We start from the raw sequence: 21,934 nt of genomic DNA on the forward strand, positions 1-21,934 counted from the left end.
TGAGCAGGGAGCCCGATGTGGGACTCGATCCTGGGACTCCAGGATCATGACCTGAGCTGAAGGCAGTCGCTTAACCAACTGGGCCACCCAGGCGCCCCTGCCTTGTTTCTTAAATTCCAAAATATCAGGGAGATCATAAGATAATGGTCTTCCTCTGATGGACTTATTTCACTTAGCATGATGCCCTCTAGTTCCATCCATGTTGTTGCAAATGGCAAGGTTTCAATTTTTGATGGCTGCATAATATTCCAGTGTGTGTGTGTGTGTGTGTGTGTGTGTGTGTGTGTGTGTGTGTGTGTGTATTCCACGTCCTTACCCATTCATCTGTCAGTGGACATCTGGCCTCTTTCCATAGTTTGGCTATTGTGGACATTGCTGCTATATACATTGGGGTGCAGGTGCCCCCTTTGGATCACTACATTTGTATATTTGGGGTAAATCCCCAGTAGTGCAATTGCTAGGTCATAGGGTAGCTCTATTTTCAACTTTTTGAGGAGCCTCCATACTGTTTTCCAGAGTGGCCGCACCAGCTTGCATTCCCACCAACAGTGTAGGAGGATTCCCCTTTCTCCACAACCTCGCCAACATTTGTTGTTTCCTGACTTGTTAATTTTAGCCATTCTGACTGGTGTAGGTGGTATATCTCATTGTGGTTTTGATTTGTATTTCCATAATGCCGAATGATGTTGAGCACTTTTTCATGTGTCTGTTGGCCATTTGGATGTCTTCTTTGCAGAAATGTCTGTTCATGTCTTCTGCCCATTTCTTGATTGGATTCTTTGTTCTTTGGGTGTTGAGTTTGATAAGGTTTTTTTTTAGATTTTGGATACTAGCCCTTTATCTGATATGTCATTTGCAAATATCTTCTCCCATTCTGTCGGTTGTCTTTTGGTTTTGTTGACTGTTTCCTTTTTTTCCCTTTATGTTGATGAAGTCCCAATAGTTCATTTTTGCCCTTGCTTCCCTTGCCTTTGGAGACATGTCTAGCAAGAAGTTGCTGTGGCTGAGGTCGAAGAGGTTGCTGCCTGTGTTCTTCTCAAGGATTTTGGTGGATTCCTGTCTCACATTTAGGTCTTTCCTCCATTTTGAGTCTATTTTTGTGTATCGTGTGAGGAAATGGTCCAGTTTCATTCTTCTTCATGTGGCTGTCCAATTTTCCCAACACCATTTGTTGAAGAGACTGTCTTTTCTTTCCTGCTTTGTCGAAGATTAGTTGACCATAGAGTTGAGGGTCCATTTCTGGGTTCTCTATTCTGTTCCATTGACCTATGTGTCTGTTTTTGTGTCTTGTCTTGATAAGTTACAGCTTTGTAATAGAGCTTGAAGTACGGAATTGTGATGCCACCAGCTTTGCTTTTCTTTTTCGGCATTCCTTTGGCTATTCAGGATCTTTTCTGGTTCCATACAAATTTTAGGATTATTTGTTCCATTTCTTTGAAAAAAGTGGATGGTATTTTGATAGGGATTGCATTGAATGTGTAGATTGCTCTGGGTAGTATAGACATTTTAACAGGATTTGTTCTTCCAATCCATGAGCATGGAACGTTTTTCCATTTCTTTGTGTCGTCCTCAGTTTCTTTCATGAGTATTCTATAGTCTCAGAGTACAGATCCTTTGCCTCTTTGGTTAGGTTTATTCCTAGCTATCATATGGTTTTGGGTGCAGTTGTAAATGGGATTGACTTTTTAATTTCTCTTTCTTCTGTCTCGTTGTTGGTGTATACAAAAGCAACTGATTTCTGTGCATTGATTTTATATCCTGCCACTTTACTGAATTCCTGTATGAGTTCTAGCAATTTTGGGGTGGAGTCTTTTGGGGTTTCCACATAGAGTATCATGTCATCTGCAAAGAGTGAGAGTTTGATTTCTTCTTTACCGATTTAGATGCCTTTCATTTTTATTGTCTGATTGCTGAGGCTAGGACTTCTATACTATGTTGAACAGCAGTGGTGAGAGTGGACATCCCTGCCATGTTCTTGGCCTTAGGGGAAAAGCTCTCAGTTTTTCCCCATTGAGAATGATATTTGCTGTGGGTTTGTCCTAGATGGCTTTTATGATATTGAGGTATGTACCCTCTATCCCTATACTGTAAAGAGTTTTAATCACGAAAGTATGCTGAACTTTGTCAAATGCTTTTTCTGCATCTATTGAGAGGATCATATGGTTCTTGTTCTTTCTTTTATTAATGTATTGTATCACATTGATTGATTTGCAGATGTTGAACCAACCTTGCAGCCCAGAAATAAATCCCAATTGGTCGTGGTGAATAATCCTTTTACTGTACTGTTGGATACTATTGGCTAGTATCTTGGTGAGAATTTTTGTATCCATGTTCACCAGGGATATTGGTCTGTAATTCTCCTTTTTGGTGAGGTCTTTGTCTGGTTTTGGGATCAAGGTAATGTTGGCCTCATAAAAAGAGTTTGGAAGTTTTCCTTACATTTCGATTTTTTGAAACAGCTTCAGAAGAATAGGTATTAATTCTTCTTTAAATGTTTGGTAGAATTCTCCTGGAAAGCCATCTGGCTCTGGGCTCTCGTTTGTGGGGAAATTTTTGCTTACTGCTTCAGTTTCTTTACTGGTTATGGGTCTGTTCAGGTTTTCTATTTCTTCTTCCTGGTTCAGTTTTGGTAGTTTATACCTCTCTAGGAATGCATCCATTTCTTCCAGATTGCCTAATTTGTTGGCATATAAGAACATAATATGTTGGCATATAAGAACATAATATGTTCAGGGCGCCTGGGTGGCTCAGTCGATTAAGCGTCTGCCTTTGGCTCAGGTCATGATCCCAGGGTCCTGGAATCGAGCCCCGCATCGGGTTCCTGGCTCAGTGAGGAGCCTGCTTTTCCCTCTCCCCACTGCTCATGCTCTCTCTCGCTGTCTCTCTCAAATAAATAAATTTTAAAAAGAGAGAATATAATACATTCTTATAATTGTTTGTATTTCTTTGGTGTTGGTTGTGATCTTTCCTCTTTCATTCATGATTTTATTTATTTGGGTCCTTTCCCTTTTCTTTTTGTTAGGTCTGGCCAGGGGTTTATCAATCTTGTTAATTTTTTCAAAGAACCATCTCCTAGTTCGTTCATCTGTTCTACTGTTCTTTAGGTTTCGGTTTCATTGATTTCTGCTCGAATCTTTGTTATTTCTCTTCTCCTGCTGGGTTTAGGCTTTATTTGCTGTTCTTTCTCCAGCTTCTTTAGGTATAGGGTTAAGTTTTGTATTTGAGACCTTTCTTGTTTCTTGAGAAAGGCTTGTATTGCTATATACTTTCCTCTTAGGACCGCCTTTGCTGCATCCCAAAGATTTTGAACAGTTGTGTTTTCATTTTCATTTGTTTCCATGATTTTTTAAAATTCTTCTTTAATTTCCTGGTTGACCTATTCATTCTTTAGTAGGATGCTCTTTAGCCTCCATGTATTTGAGTTCTTTCCAACTTTCTTCTTGTGATTTTGTTCAAGTACCAAAGCATTGTGGTCCGAAAATATGCAGGGAATGATCCTAATATTTTGGTACCAGTTGAGACCTGATTTGTGACCCAGGATATGATCTATTCTGGAGAGTGTACCATGTGCACTCGAGAAGAATATGTATTCTCTTGCTTTGGGATGGAATGTTCTGAATATATCTGTGAAGTCCATTTGGTCCAGTGTGTCATTCAAAGCCCTTATTTCCTTGTTGATCTTCTGCTTAGACGATCTGTCCATTGCAGTGAGGGTGATGTTAAAGTCCCCTACTATTATTGTATTATTATCAATGTGTTTGATTTTTGTTATTAATTGGCTTATATAATTGGCTGCTCCCATGTTAGGGGCATAGATATTTACAATTGTTAGATCTTGTTGTATAGACCCTTTAATTAATGATATAGTGTCCTTCCTCATCTCTTACTACAGTCTTTGGTTTAAAATCTAATTTGTCTGATACAAGGTTTGTCACCTCAGCTTTCTTTGATGTCCATTAGCATGAGAAATGGTTTTCCACCCCCTCACTTTAAATCTGGAGGTGTCTTCAGTTCTAAAATGAGTCTCTTGCAGACAGCATATCAATGGGTCTTGCTTTTTTATCCAATCTGATACCCCGTGTCTTTTGATTGGAGCATTTAGCCCATTTACATTCAGGGTAACTATTGAAAGATATGAATTTATTGCCATTGTATATCACCTGTAAGGTGACTGTTATTTGTATATTGTCTCTGTTCATTTCTGGTCTATGTTACTTTTAGGCTCTCTTTTTGTTTAGAGGACCCCTTTCAATATTTCTTGTAGGCCTAGGTTCGGTGATCACAAATTCTTTTAGTTTCTGTTTGTCCTGGAAGTTTTTTATCACTCCTTCTATTTTGAATGACATCCTAGCTGGATAAAGTATTCTTGGCTGCATATTTTTCTTGTTCAGCACCCTGAATGTATCATGCCAGTCCTTTCTGGCCTGCCAGGTCACCGTGGATAGGTCTGTTGCTAGTCTAATGTTTCTACCCTTGTAGGTTACAGACCTCTTGTCCCAAGCTGCTTTCAGGATTTTCTCTTTGTCTCTGAGATTTGTGAGTTTTACTATTAGATGTCAGAGTGTTGACCTATTTTTATTGATTTTGAGAGGGGTTGTCTATGCCTCGTGGATTTTGATGCCTGTTTCCTTCCAGAATAGGGAAGTTTTCTGCTATAATTTGCTCCAATATGACTTCTGTCCCCCTCTCTCTTTCCTCTTCTTCTGGAATCCCAATTATTCTAATATTGTTCTGCTTTATGGTATCATTTATCTCTCGAATTCTCCCCTTGTGATCCAGTAGTTGTTTATTTCTCTTTTTCCCAGCATCTTTATTCTCTGTCATTTGGTCTTCTATATCACTAATTTTCTCTTCTGCCTCATTTATCCTAGCAATTACAGCCTCCATTTTTTATTGCATCTCATTAGTAGCCTTTTTTATTTCAACTTGGTTAGATTTTAGTTCTTTTATTTCTTTTATTTCTCTTTTATTTCTGTGCTTTTTTTCAAGCCCAGCTGTTAACTTTCTAATCGTTATTCTGAACTCCAGTTCTGTCATCTTGCTAATGTCCATATTGATTAGGTCCCTGGCACTCAGTACTGCCTCTTGTTCTCTTTTTTAAGGTGAGTTTTTCCATCTTGTCATTCTGTCCAGAGAAGAATAGATGAACGAGAGAGCAAAATACGAAAATGGCAACAGTTATCCCAGAGAAATACACACTAAACAAATCAGAAGAGACTGAAACGGTGTGGGGGGGTGGGGGAGTGGGTGGTAAGCAGAATAGAGCAATACACTGGATTCTTTGTGTATTTTGGTCTGTTTTTTAGAAAACTAGATCGCAAAATTATAAAGAAAAACTTACATATGTACAAAAGTAAAATTGTATACAATGAAAGGATAGATTGTAACTGTAAAAATGGAAATTCAAAGACAACAAAAGAGAAAAAACAACAACAAAAGGAAGGGATATATAAACAGGTGAACAGAACAGAGTAATACACTATCTACTGAGTGTATTTTGGTCAGTTTGTTAGAGGAAACTACAGCTCAAAATTGTAAAGGAAGAGAAACTTATATATACAAAAATAAAATTAAATACATTGAAAGATTAGAATGTAACTGTAAGAATGAAAATTTAAAAAGACTTTAACAAAACAACCCCCCCCCAAAAAAAACAAAACAAAACAAAAAAAAAAGGAAGAAGGAGAAAAAAAAGAGAATATGATCAGGCAGGTGAATAGAACATAGCCATACACTAGATTTGGGGTGTATTTTGGTTTGTTAGAAGAAAATGCATCTGAACATTTTAAAGAAAGAAAAACATATATATATATATATATATATATATATAAATAAGATTAAATACAATGAAGGGATAGAATGTGAGTATAAAAATGAAAATTAAAAAAGATTTTTAAAAAGTTGATAAAATAAGTTTGAAAAAGGAAAGAAGAAATATTTTTTAAAAAAGAAAAAAAGTTAAAAAAAATTGAAGTTGAAAGACTAAAGAATCATGGGGAAAAAGCCATGAGTTCTATGTGCTGTATTCCCCTAGTGCTGGAGTTTTGCAGTTCTCATTGATGGGTAAACTTGGTCTTGGCTGGATATTCTTGCTAATCTTCTGGGGGAGGAGCCTGTTGCATTGATTCTCAAATGTCTTTGCCCCAGGTGGAATTGCACTGCCCTTGCCTGGGGACAGGCTAAGTAATCTGCTCCAGTTTGCTCTACTGCTCTAAGGCTTGCTCTACTGCTCTACGAGGCTTTTGTTCCCTGAGGGCTTTCCCCGCAGCTTTAGAGGATAAGAATGAAAATGGTGGCCTCCCAATCTCCACTCCAGAGCCCAAAACTCTGGGCCCCACTCCTCAGTGAGCCCTCAGAGAAAAGCAGTCAATCACTCCTGTCTCTCTGGTCTCTGCCCACACTCCGTGTTTACCCGGCCTATGAATGAGCATTTCTGTCTCTGGCTCATGACCCCGTTTGGAGTCTCCAAACCCAGCAGGCTCCTGTAGTGCACTCCCACGCTGCTCCTCCCCGGGGGAGGAACGGGGATCTCCTCGCTTCTGCTGCTTGTTGGGTCCCTGCTCAGAGAGCCAGTGGCCTGCCTGTGTCATGGATCATGGTTTATGGCAACCCTGAGCTGAGAGCCCACTCCAAGGCTCACTCTTTGCAGCGGGCTTCTCCTGCTCCAATAGCTGGGAGCTCTGCCGCACTCAGGCACTCCTGGTCTTCCTGTGACCCTGAGGGTCCTGAGGCCACACTGACCCACGAGGGTTCCACCCCCCGCTTAGCCACCAGAGCGACGTCCCTCACCAGAGCAGACTTCTAGAAGTTCTGATTTTATGCTCCGCTGCTCTATCAGTTGCCAGTAGCCGGCTGACGGAGGCTCCCTTCCCCCCCCACGGTCTGTCTTCCCATACATTGCTTTGGATTCATTTCTCCACACCTCCTACTTTGCAGAAAGTGGTTGCTTTTCTATTCATAGAGTTGCAGCTATTCTTTTCTTCCATCTCTGGTTGAGTTTGCAGGTGTTCAGAATGGTTTGATAGCTATCTAGCTGAATTCCTGGGACCAGACGAAATTAAGGTCTTCTACTCCTCCGCCATCTTGGACTCTTTCCCCAAAAGAATCCAAAATCTTATAACCCACATGTTATATATAGTTTATTATAATTTCATGAATTCATGAACTATAAAAATGAGAGCAAATATGAGGGGGAAAATCAGTTCTGTTTTCTGGGAATTCCTCTAACATTGTTAACATTTTGAAATATTTATTTCCAGTTTCTTTTTTTCTGAATATATATTCTGAATTTTTAAATACTGTTTGAATCATACTATACCAGTTTTAGAATCTGCTTTTTAAAATTAACACATAACAACCAAATTCCCACATCATTAAAAATTCCTTAACATACCTAATTTATGTATTCATTCCTATTGTTAATCTTTTAAATTGTTTCTCCTTTTCTACCATAATATCAGATGATGTATTAAGCAGTTCTTGACATGTCAGATATAATCTCAGAACTCTAAAATAACATGAAAGCATATATTTTATGTTTTAGTCATTTACTTTATAAATATTCACATAGTGTCAGGCACTGTGTTACATAGCACAACATTGCTTTTTGGAAAGATTGTACCTATATAAGCTTTCACTGGCAATGTAGGGATATTCCCATTTCTGTTAATCTTGGGTATTATCACTTTAAAAACATATTTTGGGCTAGTTTGATACATAAAAAAATGGATTCCAAAGTAATAGAAATTTGTTTAGTAAAACAAAAGTAAAGTTAACTTCATATAAATGTTTCATGTTTACTAGCTATTTGTGTATATTCTTTGTGAATTATATGTTCAGAACATCTGTCCATTTTTCTGTTGGCATCTTATTTTAAAAAAATTATTACTAAACAGATGAACATGGGGAAGGGAAGGAAAAATAAAATAAGATGAAAGTAGAGAGGGAGGCAAACCATAAGAAACAGAAAGTTTCTGTTTCTCTAGGAAACAAAGTTGTTGGAAGGGAGGTCGGTGGGGGGAAGGGATAATTGGGTGATGGGCATTAAGGAGGGCACTTGATGTAATGAGCACTGGGTGTTGTATGCAACTGATGAATCACTAAATTCTACCCTTGAAACTAATAATACGGTATCTGTTAACTAAATTGAATTTAAATAATTAAAAAATCTGAGTGATTCTTTACAACTTAAAATAGTAAACCTTATTTTTTCATAGGTGTTTAAACTTTTTTCCAAAATATGTTTGCCTTTTAATTTTATATTACTTTCCTTGAAATATTAAGGTTTGAAAATTTCATGTAGCCAAACCAATCAAGCCCTATATTTATTATTTTTTCTGGTTACTTTTATACTTAGAATACCTGTCTAACCCATCCAAGTTCTGGTGTTTACCTTTAGAATGTGTTTTATTACACATTCTATTACAATGTGTTTCCTGCCTTAGGGTTTGCAGTACCTACTCATATATTCTTTGTAGAATTTTCTTATGGGATGATTTTTTAAAATATTGGAATTTATTTTCATCAGTAGTAATGCGTGAAGATATAAAATTTATTTTCAAATAACTAGCTAATTTTTTGGCAATTTTACATCCCATGTGTTATATACTAAATGTTTGTATCTTATGATCCTAATGAGGGACTTTCCACTTTGTTCTGTTGACCTACAAGCCTATGTCTGTGATAAAAACATTCTATCACAGAAGAACCATTCTGGTTTACTTATTGAGGAGATATGTTACGTGTATGTCTCTGATTAGATTAGGCTTCACTCATTTCTTCTACCCCCGATCCCATCCCCTACTTCCCAATTTTTCTTTACTGTTCTCACCGGCTTATTCTTCCAGATGATCTTTAGAACCATTTTCTAAGCCCTTCCCTTCACTTGTGATTTTGATTAGAATTATCTTAAATTCATAAATTAATCTTGGGAAAATAGTTATCTTTATAGTAGACAGTTTCCCAACTAAGAACGTTCCCCATTTTTTTAAAGTAATTATTAAGCCCAACGTGGGACTTGTACTCATGACCCCAAGATCAACAGTTGCATGCTTTACCAACTGATCCAGCGAGGGACCCCAGGACATTCCCCATTTAAAAAAAAAATTTTTTTGTGGGGGCCCGGGGGTGGCTCAGTCAGTTAAGCATCTGCCTTTGGCTCAGGTCATGATCCCAGGGTTCTGGGATCGAGCCCCACATTGGGCTCCCTGCTCAGCGGGAAGTCTGCTTCTCCCTCTCCCTCTGCCCCTCTCCCTGCTCATGCTCTCTCTCTCTCTCTCTCTGTCTCTGAAATAAGTAAATAAAATCTAAAAAAATAAAAATAAAATAATAAAATAATAAAATAAAAAGATAAAATTCCTTTTTGTATCATTGTAGTTTTGAAACATTTCTTAATTATACATTCTCAATTATTTAAATATAAAGATTGCCATATTTTTAACAAGTATATATGAATAATTATAATAGAGGTATAATCTGAAGTATAGTTTTCCATGCATATGGAGATTTAGACTGATTTTAAATAATTGAAGTTTACTGCAATAATAATAATAAGCAAATAAGTAATAGCAAAAAGTAATTAACCTCTAAATTTGAGAAAGATTGCTTCCATTACAAAAAAATTGTTGACACATAACAAAATAAATGAATTAGGCCTTTAAACTTTTCAGTTGCTTATAATATCCCTATTTTAAGAAACTATATTTAATTTATTCATTTGGGGATACTTTTATTTTCTATACCTAAAAGCTCTGTAATTTGTTAGTCTTTAGGTCATGACGCAAGAGGTTCTTAAGCCTCTTTGAGTTTTGTCCAGTAAAATGTATCTTTGCATAGGGGTGAGACTGGGCTAGTTTAAATGGATCCATAAAGTTCCTTTGAATTCTAAATATGAGTCTTTTGTCAGCTATTAGATTTAATGCAGTAGTTTGATAATCCAAAATCATTTTTATTCTTATTTATTTATTTAAAGATTTTATTTATTTATTTGACAGAGAGAGACACAGCGAGAGAGGGAACACAAGCAGGGGGAGTGGGAGAGGGAGAAGCAGGCGTCCCGCTGAGCAAGGAGCCTGAGGCAGGGCTCGATCCCAGGAGCCTGATGCGGGGCTCGATCCCAGGACCCTGGGATCATGATCTGAGCCAAAGGCAGATGCTTAACAACTGAGCCACCCAGGCGCTCCCAAAATCATTTTTATTCTAATTAGTTGTTAACAGACCTGTTTCTTACCACTTTCTTTTTTATCCATAGGTCAGCAAGGATTTTTCAGTGTTACTTTCCTCTTACTCTTTGGGAATGGGTTTTATCCTCTTTGCGTATTTCCTTTGAGTCATTTTGTTCATTTCACTAAAGGAACTGTGGTAAAACCAGAGAAATACAAAAACGTGTAGGATTTATAGGCCCTAATCTCATTAAGTTTGTAATTTTCTATGATGTTTCCTCCCTCAGTGCATTTTATCTCTCTCTGTATGCTCTGTAGTCTTAGCTGTCCAGTTTTTGTCTCTTTTTCCACCTGTTTGTCCATCTAGCCATCCATTTTTCATTTTTAAATTTATTCCGCTGGTTTTTATAAACTGTTTTAATCCAGGCGTCAGGGAAATGATGGCAAACAAGATATAGCTTCTGTGAAAGGTTTCCTTTTTTTTCTTTTTTTCTTTTTTCCAGGGCACTTAACAGTGTAGAGGATGAATTAGAACATAAAATTGGGGAGATTGAGTAGTGAGAAGGCAGTGGCTATAGAATGACAAAGAAGAATAAAGATAGTTGTTAGGACTTACTGACAATTAAATATGGAGTAAGAGAAGATAGGTTCAGGATATCCCCAAGATCCTGCCTTATTTATTCATTATATATTTATTGTGTGTATATTGTGTTATATTAACTCAGACATTGTGCTACCTGCTAGAGATTATAATAAATAAGCCACATCAAGACTAAGAACATAGAAGGGAGAGTAGATTGGTTATGGCTAGGGGGGGATTGTTTGTGTAGAATAGAGTAGAATGATCATGAGTTCAGTTTCAGGCATGCTCAGGTTGAGCTGCCTGTTAGATATACAAGTGGAGATAGTGAATATTCAGATAGAGAGTTTAAGAGAGTCATAGCTAAAGATACAGACTTGGGAGTCATCAGTGTATAGCTGGTGATTGGAGTCATGGGTTAGGAAGTCTTTCAAAATGAGTCCTTTATATTAAAAGAGAGTGGGAATTGGAGCCTTGGGAAACAGCACCATTTCTAGGTTAGTCAGAGGAAGAACTTGTCAAGAAAACTAAAGTAATCAGAGAGTTAGAAGGGAACCTGGGAGAGTGTTTCACAAAAGCCAAGAGAATTTTCTAGACAAAAATGTTCAACCATATGCAGAGTTAAAGGTCAGTAAGATAAGGATTGAAAAATGTCCACTAGATTTTGTAATTAAGAGATCATTGTTGGCCATGTGGAAAACCATTTTTTGGGGGGATTTGAATAATAGATGAGCAAATGGTAGCCCCTCCCGCATTTTTTAAAAAAGAACTTTGGTCTTATAAAAAAGAGAGACTGGAGAGACAAATAGTAGGTTTCATAGCATTAATGGAAAGTTAGCTTTGGAGAGGGAGACAAGTAAAATAAAGGGGTATCTGTAGAGAATGGAGACATTTAAAGAGCTGTCTTCCTCTGGCACTTAAAAGCTTCAAAGCAGTGCTGTCCATTGCCTGACATATAGTAAGTAATCAGTATTTGTTGAATGATGGAGCCTAATAAAAGAGTTGAATAATTTTTGTTCACCCTAAATCTAGTCTGAATTATAGTTTCAAAATATATTCAATTCTTGAAGCTTAAGATTTGCTTTTGCTTTCTGACATAAAAATTAAACCTATGATTAAAAAAATGTATCCTTCTACAGGGTTTTAAAAATTCTTATAGGTCTAGAATGAGATCTGCTTTAGAATATATTCTTTTTTTTTTTTTAAGATTTTATTTATTTGACAGAGAGAGACACAGCGAGAGAGGGAACACAAACAGGGGGAGTGGGGGAGGGAGAAGCAGGCTTCCCGCTGAGCAGGGAGCCCGATGGAAGGCTTGATCCCAGGACCCTGAGCTGAAGGCAGACGCTTAACGACTGAGCCACCCAGGCGCCCCAGCTTTAGAATATATTCTGTGTTTCTCATAGTACTATACATTCCTAAGATTTACTACTTTGTCTTTTATAGTGTGTTTTAAGTTCTGTTTTGGCTATCATTATCTTTTTTTTTGAAACTTTAAAAATTTTGAAGATTTTTTGAATTTTTATGATAGTCATAAAATTGAAACAACTTAACAAAAAATAAAAATCATGCCTTTTCAATATAACTTGCTTGTGAACATTTACTCTGTATGCAAACTTTGTGATAGCAAGTATCCTATATCCACTCTATTTATAGTGAAACTAATCCTCTAAAGTTCCAATTAATCCTTCATTTGATTTCTGTAATTTAAGAAATCAAAAAGACTCATTTCAAGTTAATGTATCCCAATTATTTACTTAAGTAAGATCTAATAAATTTTCTGTATAATTTTTTCATATTAGGCAGAGTCAAGGGAATAAATGGATACAGAAGATTATATTTTTAAGCAAAAACTATGGCCCCTTTTTCTTTTGAGATTTCTCAGATGTTTATGAAAGTTTGATTTCTGTTCCATAGACATATATGGGAAATATAAAATGAATTAGAAAAGATATACAATATTGTCTAAAGTGATTATGCATTTTTCTTTTAGGCAGGGAAATGAAGAACAACAGCCTGAGGTTCCAATTCTTTATCATGATGTTACATCTCTTTTGCTCATCCAGATCTTAATGATGCCGCAACCCTTACGAAAAGGTATGTCTTGATAATTATGATTCTTGGACTATATAGTATACATAATACTCTAAAAATTATGGGGACAAATATTCAGTCTGTTGGAAATGTTTTGAGATCAATGACTTTATTATTTTTTAATAATAGTAAATCATATATATCTAAAAGAAGATGACAGTGAAATAAAGGTTTTTTTTTTTTTTCCTTATGGGTCTGTTCTTTTCAGGTTTTTATTCAATAATAAGGTAAAGATAAGGGAAAATCACCCCAAAGACTTTTGTTTTAAAAAAATTTAAAGTGATAATACAAAAATGTGAAAAAAAGAGCAAACTGTCAGCCTTAATGCCTCTACCCTATCTATATGCATAAATATTTTTTATAGTAGTAATCATAGGGTTTTTCAAAATGTGATACTCCATCATTTTTAATTAGTGTTAATATACTATCTTGATATTAACAGCATTAATACTATGATAACAATAGCATTAATATTATATTAGCAATATTTTAATTATTGTTCCATAGTCTTTGTAGTTTTCATTTAAAGACATTTAAAATATTCTATTAAATGATTAACCATTCCCTTTTGGTGAAAAGCTTTGTTTTTGTGTTATGAGTTAACATGAAAGAACATCTATAGGTGTATAAAGGCCTTGTTACTGGGGAAGATATTTTTTGTGTGTACTTCAACTTGATCTTTTGATAAAATCTTTTACCTGAGGGTATGAAGTGATCATTTATTTTAAACATAAGCAAATTGGTATTTTATGCAAATTATGATCCTCTCTGAGGAGTTAAATGTCATTAATAAACAGGCATAATATTTTATACTCAAACTGTGAATTTTTTTTTTTTTAAGTTTTTATTTTAATCACCTGGTGTTCATTAAGGCCAAGTGCACTCCTTAATCCCCATCATGTATTTCATCCTTCCCCCCACCCGCTTTCCCTCTGGTAACCGTTAATGTGTTCAGTATAGTCAAGAGTCTGTTTCTTGGTTTGCCTCTCTCTCTCTTTTTTTTTCCTTTGCTTATTTGTTTTGTTTCTTGAATTTGACATATGAGTGAAATCATATGGTATTTGTCTTTCTCTGACTGACTTATTTCACTGAGTGTAATACGCTCTAGCTCTACCCATGTCATTGCGAATTGCAAGATTTCATTCTTTTCATGGCTGAGCAAATATTCCAATATATATGTATATGTATTTATACACCCCCCCCCCCACATCTTCTTTATCCATTCATCAATTGATGGACACTTGGGTTGATTCCATATCTTGGCTATTGTAAATAATACTGTAAATATAGGGGTGCATGTATCCCTTTGAATTAGAATTTTGTATTCTTCAGGTAAATATCCAGTAGTGTGGTTGCTGTATCATAGGGTAGTTCTATTTTTAACTTTTTGAGGAACCTCCATACTGTTTTCCAGAGTGGCTGCACCAGTTTGCATTCCCACCAACAGTGCAAGAGGTTTCCTTTTTCTCCACATTCTTGCCAACACTTGTTCCTTGTGTTTTTGATATTAGCCATTCTGGCAGGTGTGAGGTGATATCTCATTGTAGTTTTGATTTGTGTTTCCCTGATGATGAGTGATATTGAGCATCTTTTCATGTGTCTTTTGGCCATCTGGATGTCTTCTTTGGGAAAATGTCTATTCATGTCTTCTGCCCATTTTTAATTGGATTATTTGTTTTTTGGGTGTTGAGTTGTATAAATTCTTTAAAAAAATTTTTTTTTTATTATGTTATGTTAGTCACCATATCATTAGTTTTTGATGTAGTTGTATAAATTCTGTATAGATTTTGGATACTGACCCTTTATCAGATATGTCATTTGCAAATATCTTCTCCCATCTGTAGGTTGTCTTTTAGTTTTGTTGATTATTTCCTTCACTGTGCAGGAGCTTTTTATTTTGATGTAGTCCCAATAGTATATTTTGCTTTTCTTTCCGTTGTCTCAGGAGACATATGTAGAAAGAAGTTACTATGGCTGATGTCAAAGAAGTTACTGCCTGTATTCTTTTCTAGGATTTTTATGGATTCAGGTCTCACATTTAGGTCATCAATCCATTTTGAATTTATTTTTGTGTATGGTGTAAGAAAGTGGTCCAGTTTCATTCTTTTGCATGTTGCTGTCCAGTTTTCCCAACACCATTTGTTGAAGAGACTGTCTTTTTCCCGTTGGATATTCTTTCCTATTTTGCCAAAGATTAATTGACCATATAGTTGTGGATTTATTTCTGGGTTTTCTTATTTGTTCCATTGATTTATGTGTCTGTTTTTGTGCCAGTATCGTACTGTTTCAATTGCTACAGCTTTGTAATGTAACTTGAAGTCCAGAATTGTGATGCCTCCAGCTTAGCTTTTCCTTTTCAGAATTGCTTTGGCTATTTGGGGTCTTTTGTAGTTCTATACAAATTTTAGGATTGTTTATTCTAGTTCTGTGAAAAATGCTGTTGATATTTTGATAGGGATTGTGTTAAATATGTAGATTGCTTTGTACCCAAAGCAATGGGTATGGATATTTTAACAATATTTGTTCTTCCAATCCATAAGCATGGAATGTCTTTCCATTTCATTGTGTCATCTTCACTTTCTTGCATCAGTGTTTTAGTTTTCAGAGTACAGGTCTTTCACCTCTTTGGTTTGATTTTTTCCTAGGTATCTTATTATTTTTGGTGCAGTTGTAAATGGGATTATTTTCTTAATTTCTCTTTCTGCTGCTTCATTATTGGTGTATAGAGATGCCACAAAGAAGAAAAAAAAGAGAAATGCCACAGATTTCTGAATGTTGATTTTGTACCCTGGGAGTTTATTGAATTCATTTATCAGTTCTAGCAGTTTTTTTGGTGGAATCTTTCAGGTTTTCTATATATCATATCATGTCATCTGCAAATAGTGAAAGTTTTACTTCTTTCTTACCGAATTGGATGCCTTTTACTTCTTTTTGTTGTCTGATTGCTGTGGCTAGGACTTCCAGTACTATGTTGAATAAAAGTGGTGAGAGTGGACATCCTTGTCTTGTTCCTGACCTTAGGGGAAAGGCTCTCAGTTTTTCCCCATTGAGGATGATGTTAGCGTGTGTTTTTCATAGATGGCCTTTATTATGTTATGTTACCTCTAAACCTACCTTGTTGAGGGTTTTTATCATGAATGGATGTTGTACTTTGACAGGTGCTTTTCTGTACCTATTAAAATGATCATATGGTTCTTATCCTTTCTTTTATTAATGTGGTATATCAAAATGATTGATTTGCTAATATTGGACCACTCTTGCAAACCAGGAGTATATCCCACTTGATGGTGGTGAATGATTTTTTTAATGCATTGTTGGATTTGGTTTGCTGATGTTTTGTTGAGGATTTTTGCATCTACAGTCATTAGAGATATTGGCCTGTAGTTCTGTGTGTGTGTGTGTGTGTGTGTGTGTGTGTGTGGTTTTATCTGGTTTTGGTATCGGGTAATGCTGGCCTCATAGAATGAATTTGGAAGTATTCTTTCTTTTTCCATTTTTTGGAATAATTTGAGAAGAATTGGTATTAGTTTTTCTTGAAATGTTTGGTAGAATTCGCCTGTGAAGCCATCTGGTCCTGGACTTTTGTTTGTTGTGAGTTTTTTGATTACTGATTCAGTTTCTTTGCTGGTAATCAGTCTGTCTAAATTTTCTGTTTCTTCCTGTTTCAGTTTTTGTAGTTTATATAAGTTTCTAGGAATTTATCCATTTCTTCTAGGTTGTCTAATTTTGTTGGCATATAGCTTTTCATAATATTCTCTTATAATTATATTTCTGTGATATTGGTTCATTGGTGATTCTGTTTAGTTGAGTCCTTTCTCTTTTTTTCTTGATAAGTCTGCCTAGAGGTTAATCAATTTTGTTGATTTTTTTTCTCAGTGAACCAGTGCCTGTTTTCATTGATTTGTTCTATTGGTATTTTTTTTTTGTTTTGGTTTCTCTATTATTTATTTCTGCTCTAATCTTTATTGTTTCCTTCCTTTTGCTGGTTTTAGGTTTTGTTTGTTGTTCTTTTTCTAGCTTCTTTAGGTGTAAGGTTAGGTTGTTTTTTTAAGATTTTTTCTTCTTGAGGTAGGCCTGTATTGCTATAAACTTCCCTCTTAGAAATACTTTTGCTGCGTCCCAAAGATTTTGAACCATTGTGTTTTCATTTTCATTTGTTTCCATGTACTTTTTAATTTCTTCTTTTATTTCCTGGTTAATGCATTCATTGTTTAGTAGCATGTTAACCTCCATGTATTTGTGGTCTTTCAAGGTTATTTTCTTGTGGTTGACTTATAGTTTCATAGCGTTGTAGTCAGAAAAGATGCATGCTGTGACTTTGATCTTTTTGAATTTGTTGAGGCTTGTTTTGTGGCCTAATATGTGATCAGTTCTGGAGAATGCCCCATATGCATTTGAATATTATTCTGTTGTTTTAGGATGAAATGTTCTGAGTATATCCGTTAAATCTGTCTGGTAATTTTGGATTGTTTTTAAATATAAAACGCATAAAACTTTACACGGGACACCTGGGTGGCTCAGTTGATTAAGTTGCCGACTCTTGATTTCGACTCAGGTTATGATCTCAGGGTCCTGGGATTGAGTCCCACATCAGGCTCCATGGTTAGTGTCGAGTCTGCTTGAGATTCTCTCTCCTTCTCCCTCTGCCCCTCACCCAGCTCGTGTGTGCACTTTCTCTCGAAAATAAATAATTAAACCTTTTTTTAAAAAAAAAACACCTAAAATTCACCTTTTTAACAATTTTTAAATGTACAGTTCAGTACATTCATATGTTGTCAACCATCACCATTATCTAGCTCCAGAACATTTTCATCAGCCCAGAGAGAAACTTTGTATCCATTAAGCAATCACTTCCGTTTCTTCTTTCCCCAGCCTCTAGAAACCACTAATCTGCTTTCTTACTCTATGGATTTGCCTGTGCTAGATATTTCATATTAATAGAATTATACAATATGTGGCCTTTTGTGTCTAGCTGCTTTCACTTAATGTGTTCACGGTTCATCCATGATGTAGTATGTGTCGTACTTCATTTCTCTTCATGGCTGAGTAATAGTTCATTACAGGGCTATGCCACATTTTGTTTATCCAGTCATCATTTGATAGACATTTTGATTGTTTCTACCATTTGGCTCTTAAGAGTAGTGCTACTGTTTGAATACCCGTTTTTGTTTGAATACCTGTCTTTAGTTCTTTTGTACATAGCTAAAAGTGGGTTTGCTGGGTCATGGTCATTCTATGTTTAACTTCTTGAGGAACTGCCAAATTTCAGATATTTTTGAATGTATCTTTTTTGGGGTTTGGCTATGTATTTGAATTTCATTATTTATTTTGCAGTCTTTAAAACATATACCTTTTAATTAGCCTTATTGAATTTCATCTCTTTGCAAAATTAGTTATAAGCTGTTTAGGTTTTATGTGTTACTTTGGTTAGTTTTCCTTATTTTAGGGAAATAGTTGCTTTGGAGTTATGTTGGTTTGCCCTGACTGTGCTCTTCTAATTATACTAGTAGTATTACATTTTGAAATATAAACAATTTTACTTTGTTTTATAAAGTCTTCAAGATAGATAGTTTACTTTTTTTTAAGATACTGTATTTAAATATTTTACATGTATGCATAATTACTACATAAATCTGAAAAGCTAAAATGAAGGAAACTCGATTATAGAAATAGACTTATTTCTATAATTAATATTTATCTGAAGAGAAAAATAGTTCAGTTGATTGTAAAGGACCTACTGTATTAGTGTCTGAGAGCTGTAACAGGTGCATCTCCCTTATCATGAGATGACAACTATTGGAGCTAGCCCTCAATAGAAGGTGAAGTTAATGCCAAAAGAAGATGTAATACATTGAATTAATTGAACATAGTAGATTAAATTCAGTAGAAACATATTCTCAAATTGTTTACTAAAATATTTGAGTCAAGAAAATTGATCTAGTTAATTTATAATGGCTAAATGAATATTTATTATATTATTTATTTATTAATATTTATTATTAATTTATTATACCCATCATACCACTGGCCTCCAAAAAATAAGCTTAAAAGTAACTTATGATATGTCCCTATTTTCAGGTATGCATGTTTAGTTCTTTTATAACTTAGGATCAGGTTTGGCTGTGTATAAGAGAGAAGAAACCCCAAATAACAAAGTAGCTTAAGTAATATAGACATTTTTATTTTTTCATGTAGAAGGAAGTCTGAAGGTAGGCAGGTCAGGTCCTTCTACTTCACAGCACTGTAGCCCTATGATGTGGCTCTCACCTTCGTGTTTCAAGGAAGTTGCAGGAGTTGCAGCCATCATAGTCTTGTTTAATAAGGCAGCAGGATGGAGAGTTGGGAGAGGAACTTCACCCCCTCTTTTAAGAAGTCCTCTTGGAAGTTCCACACAAAACTTACATACCTTTGGCTAAAGTTCTTCCTTCTTTTGAACCTCTGGGATTTAAAACATAAAATCATCATCTTTTTTAGGAAGGGTCAGTTACTCAGATTTGGATCATGTTGTTGTTCTTTTCCACGTCAGTCATTGAGGAATATCACGATTCTGTTCAGTCATGCCTTATAGGATAGAGATTCCAGGATTCAGTGGAACATCTGGTACTAGTGATTATAGACTATCTTCTGCATCCAGCATCCAGAGATAGAAGGTTGCTTATTATTTCCCATTCACTTTAAGAAAGGAAATATTTCAGTCTTGCTTTGTTACAAACCAATGCTTTATAAATAAGAATAAACTGTTTATTTTAGAATATTTCAGCCATATATAACAATAAAGAGCAGAGTTTAATGAACCTCCATGTACCCACCAATTATCAACTCATGGCCAATCTTGTTTTATTTATATTCTCTCCTATTCCATCTTCCCTCCTACCCTGGGTTATTTCAAAGCAACTCCCAGACATCATATCATTTCCTCTATATAGTCTTTAGTATGTATCTCTAAAAGATAAAGATTTGTTCAATAAACATAACCAGAGTACCATGAACACATTTTTAAATGGACAGTTCAGCTTTACTATCATTAGATACTAAGTCAGTATTCAGATTTCTGTAGTTGTTATAAATGGTTTCTTATAGTTGGTTTGTTTGACTTGGGATCCAGACAAGGTCTACACATTCGATTTGGTGGTTATTTCTCTTTTAAATCTGTGGGTTTCCCTTCTCCCCTTACATTTTATTTGTTGAAAAATCTGGATCTTTTGTCTGTACTTTACTAATTGCATCCCCACGGTATCCTTTAATAATATGTTCTGTTCCCACGTGTTCCCTGCAAACTGGCAGATAGATCTAAACACCTAGATTCAGTTCTTATTTCCTTTTTTTTTTTTTTTTTTTTGCAAAAACACTTCATGGATGATGTAACATACTTTTCATCACAAGACAAATTCCAGATGTCTCTCTTTTCATGACATTAGAGGCTATGAATGATTGCCTAGATTGTTTTGTTTGTTTTTTGTGTTTTTTAAAAGATTTTATTTTTAACTAATCTGTACACCCAACATGGACCTCACAACCCTGAGATCAAGAGTCATGTGCTGTACCGACTGAGCCAGCGAGGTATCCCTATTGAGTGTATTTTTTTTTTTTTTTTTAGCATCCTTCAGAGATGATTGTTTTTTTGTTTTTTAGTATTATGAATGCATGGATTTTAACAAAGTTGATGTCTTTTATTCCTGGTATAGAATACTAACTGTTTAACCACTTGTGTTTGGTTCATGTTGGCTTGTGTCCTGATGATATGACCCCCGTAGTCTTGGATAGCTTTTTCAGACCAAGGCTTTTTAATTTGTGATTTAAGAGTTCATTAGTAGGAATCCATGAATCTCCTAAAATGATTTGGAAATTTTTGTATCTATATGTGCAGTTTTTTTTCTGAGAAGTTCCATAGCCCATAACCAGGTTTTCAGAAGGATCTTGACCCTTAAAACTGAGTTAGCTATAAATTCTCCTGAGGACTCCTGGTTATATACAGTATAAGGAATAATAAGGAAGTTGCTTTTGTGTAGTTGGAGAATCAGAAGCAGATTATAGTGGGATGAGAAATGAGAGGGCAATGAGGAAACAGCAGAGAGAACTGTCAAGAACGAATGTGGGGAGAGAGCACAAGCTGTATGTGGATATATTCAAAGGGGTTATTTTTGTTTGTTTTGTTAAGATAAGAGAGTTTTGAGCATGTTTAAATGTTTGCCATTTCTCCATTATTTACTTAATAATTCCTGGTGGTACGTTTACCTTGTTACCCTCTCCTAGAAGCCTTTCACTTAAATGAGCGCTTTTCCCTTTCCCATAATAACTCATCTATAGTTCTGTTTTGACACTTAACTCATTGTCATAATGGTAGATTTTCTTTTAATATCTCCTTTTCTAAACTATCAGTTCCTCCAGGACTTGCATCATTTTACATGTATCCCTAGTGCCTACCTGCTACATAATATGCTCAGTAAATGGTTGTAGAATGGATATTAAATATCCAGTTGTCTTATTTTCTGGTAAATTGCTTATTTTCTTTTTTGCAAATCAAGAAAGCTATTGCTTTGGTTTGAATCTTTGAATCTTATAGTGTGATCATTTCTCTATAATGTTCTTTGAGGATGTTGGCAGTTTATTAGACCCAAACCACAGTTGCCCTGAAGTATACCCAAGGGAATAGCTTTAACTACCTTATTAGTTGTTTGAAGGACTTGGAATCTTTTCTCAGTTCTATGTTGATTAATGCAAAGAGTCTTATTAAACTATTTGGGTTCTTCACTCATCAAAGAGAAAATGGAGTTGAGCTTATTACACAAAACACACCACAAATTGATTTTTGCTGTATACTAGACTTTTTGAAGAGAGAGTGTGTGTAGTTAGAAACTCAGATCATCAAAGAGAAGACTGAAAAGATTTGATGTTTATATGGATATGTGCAAAGATCTTTATGGAGGCAGTGGAATAGTATATTTCTTTATAGAAATTTTTCATGGTAATTTTAGGAAAACAATAAAATGATACCATCTTTAGATTATATCATTTTTACTTGTATGATTTTCCCCTTAAGGTTTTATTGTTTTACATGCACCTTGTCCTAAAAGAAAACTTGGAGCATTTTGTATTACCT

At 35.4% G+C, this 21,934-nt stretch overlaps 1 protein-coding gene across 6 annotated transcripts in view; it reads left to right on the plus strand.

Annotated features, from left to right (window-relative positions):
* UBR3 (ubiquitin protein ligase E3 component n-recognin 3) overlaps positions 1-21,934 on the plus strand; it is a 230,411-nt gene that overhangs the window by 171,048 nt on the left and 37,429 nt on the right. For all 6 annotated transcript variants that reach the window (XM_078070968.1, XM_078070970.1, XM_078070971.1 and 3 more), the window contains one exon: positions 12,734-12,837. In XM_078070968.1, the coding sequence (XP_077927094.1) occupies positions 12,734-12,837 (104 nt within the window). The remainder of the gene's footprint in view (positions 1-12,733; positions 12,838-21,934) is intronic.

This window comes from Halichoerus grypus, chromosome 4 (assembly GCF_964656455.1).
Source record: "Halichoerus grypus chromosome 4, mHalGry1.hap1.1, whole genome shotgun sequence".
NCBI classification, from domain to species: domain Eukaryota; kingdom Metazoa; phylum Chordata; class Mammalia; order Carnivora; family Phocidae; genus Halichoerus; species Halichoerus grypus.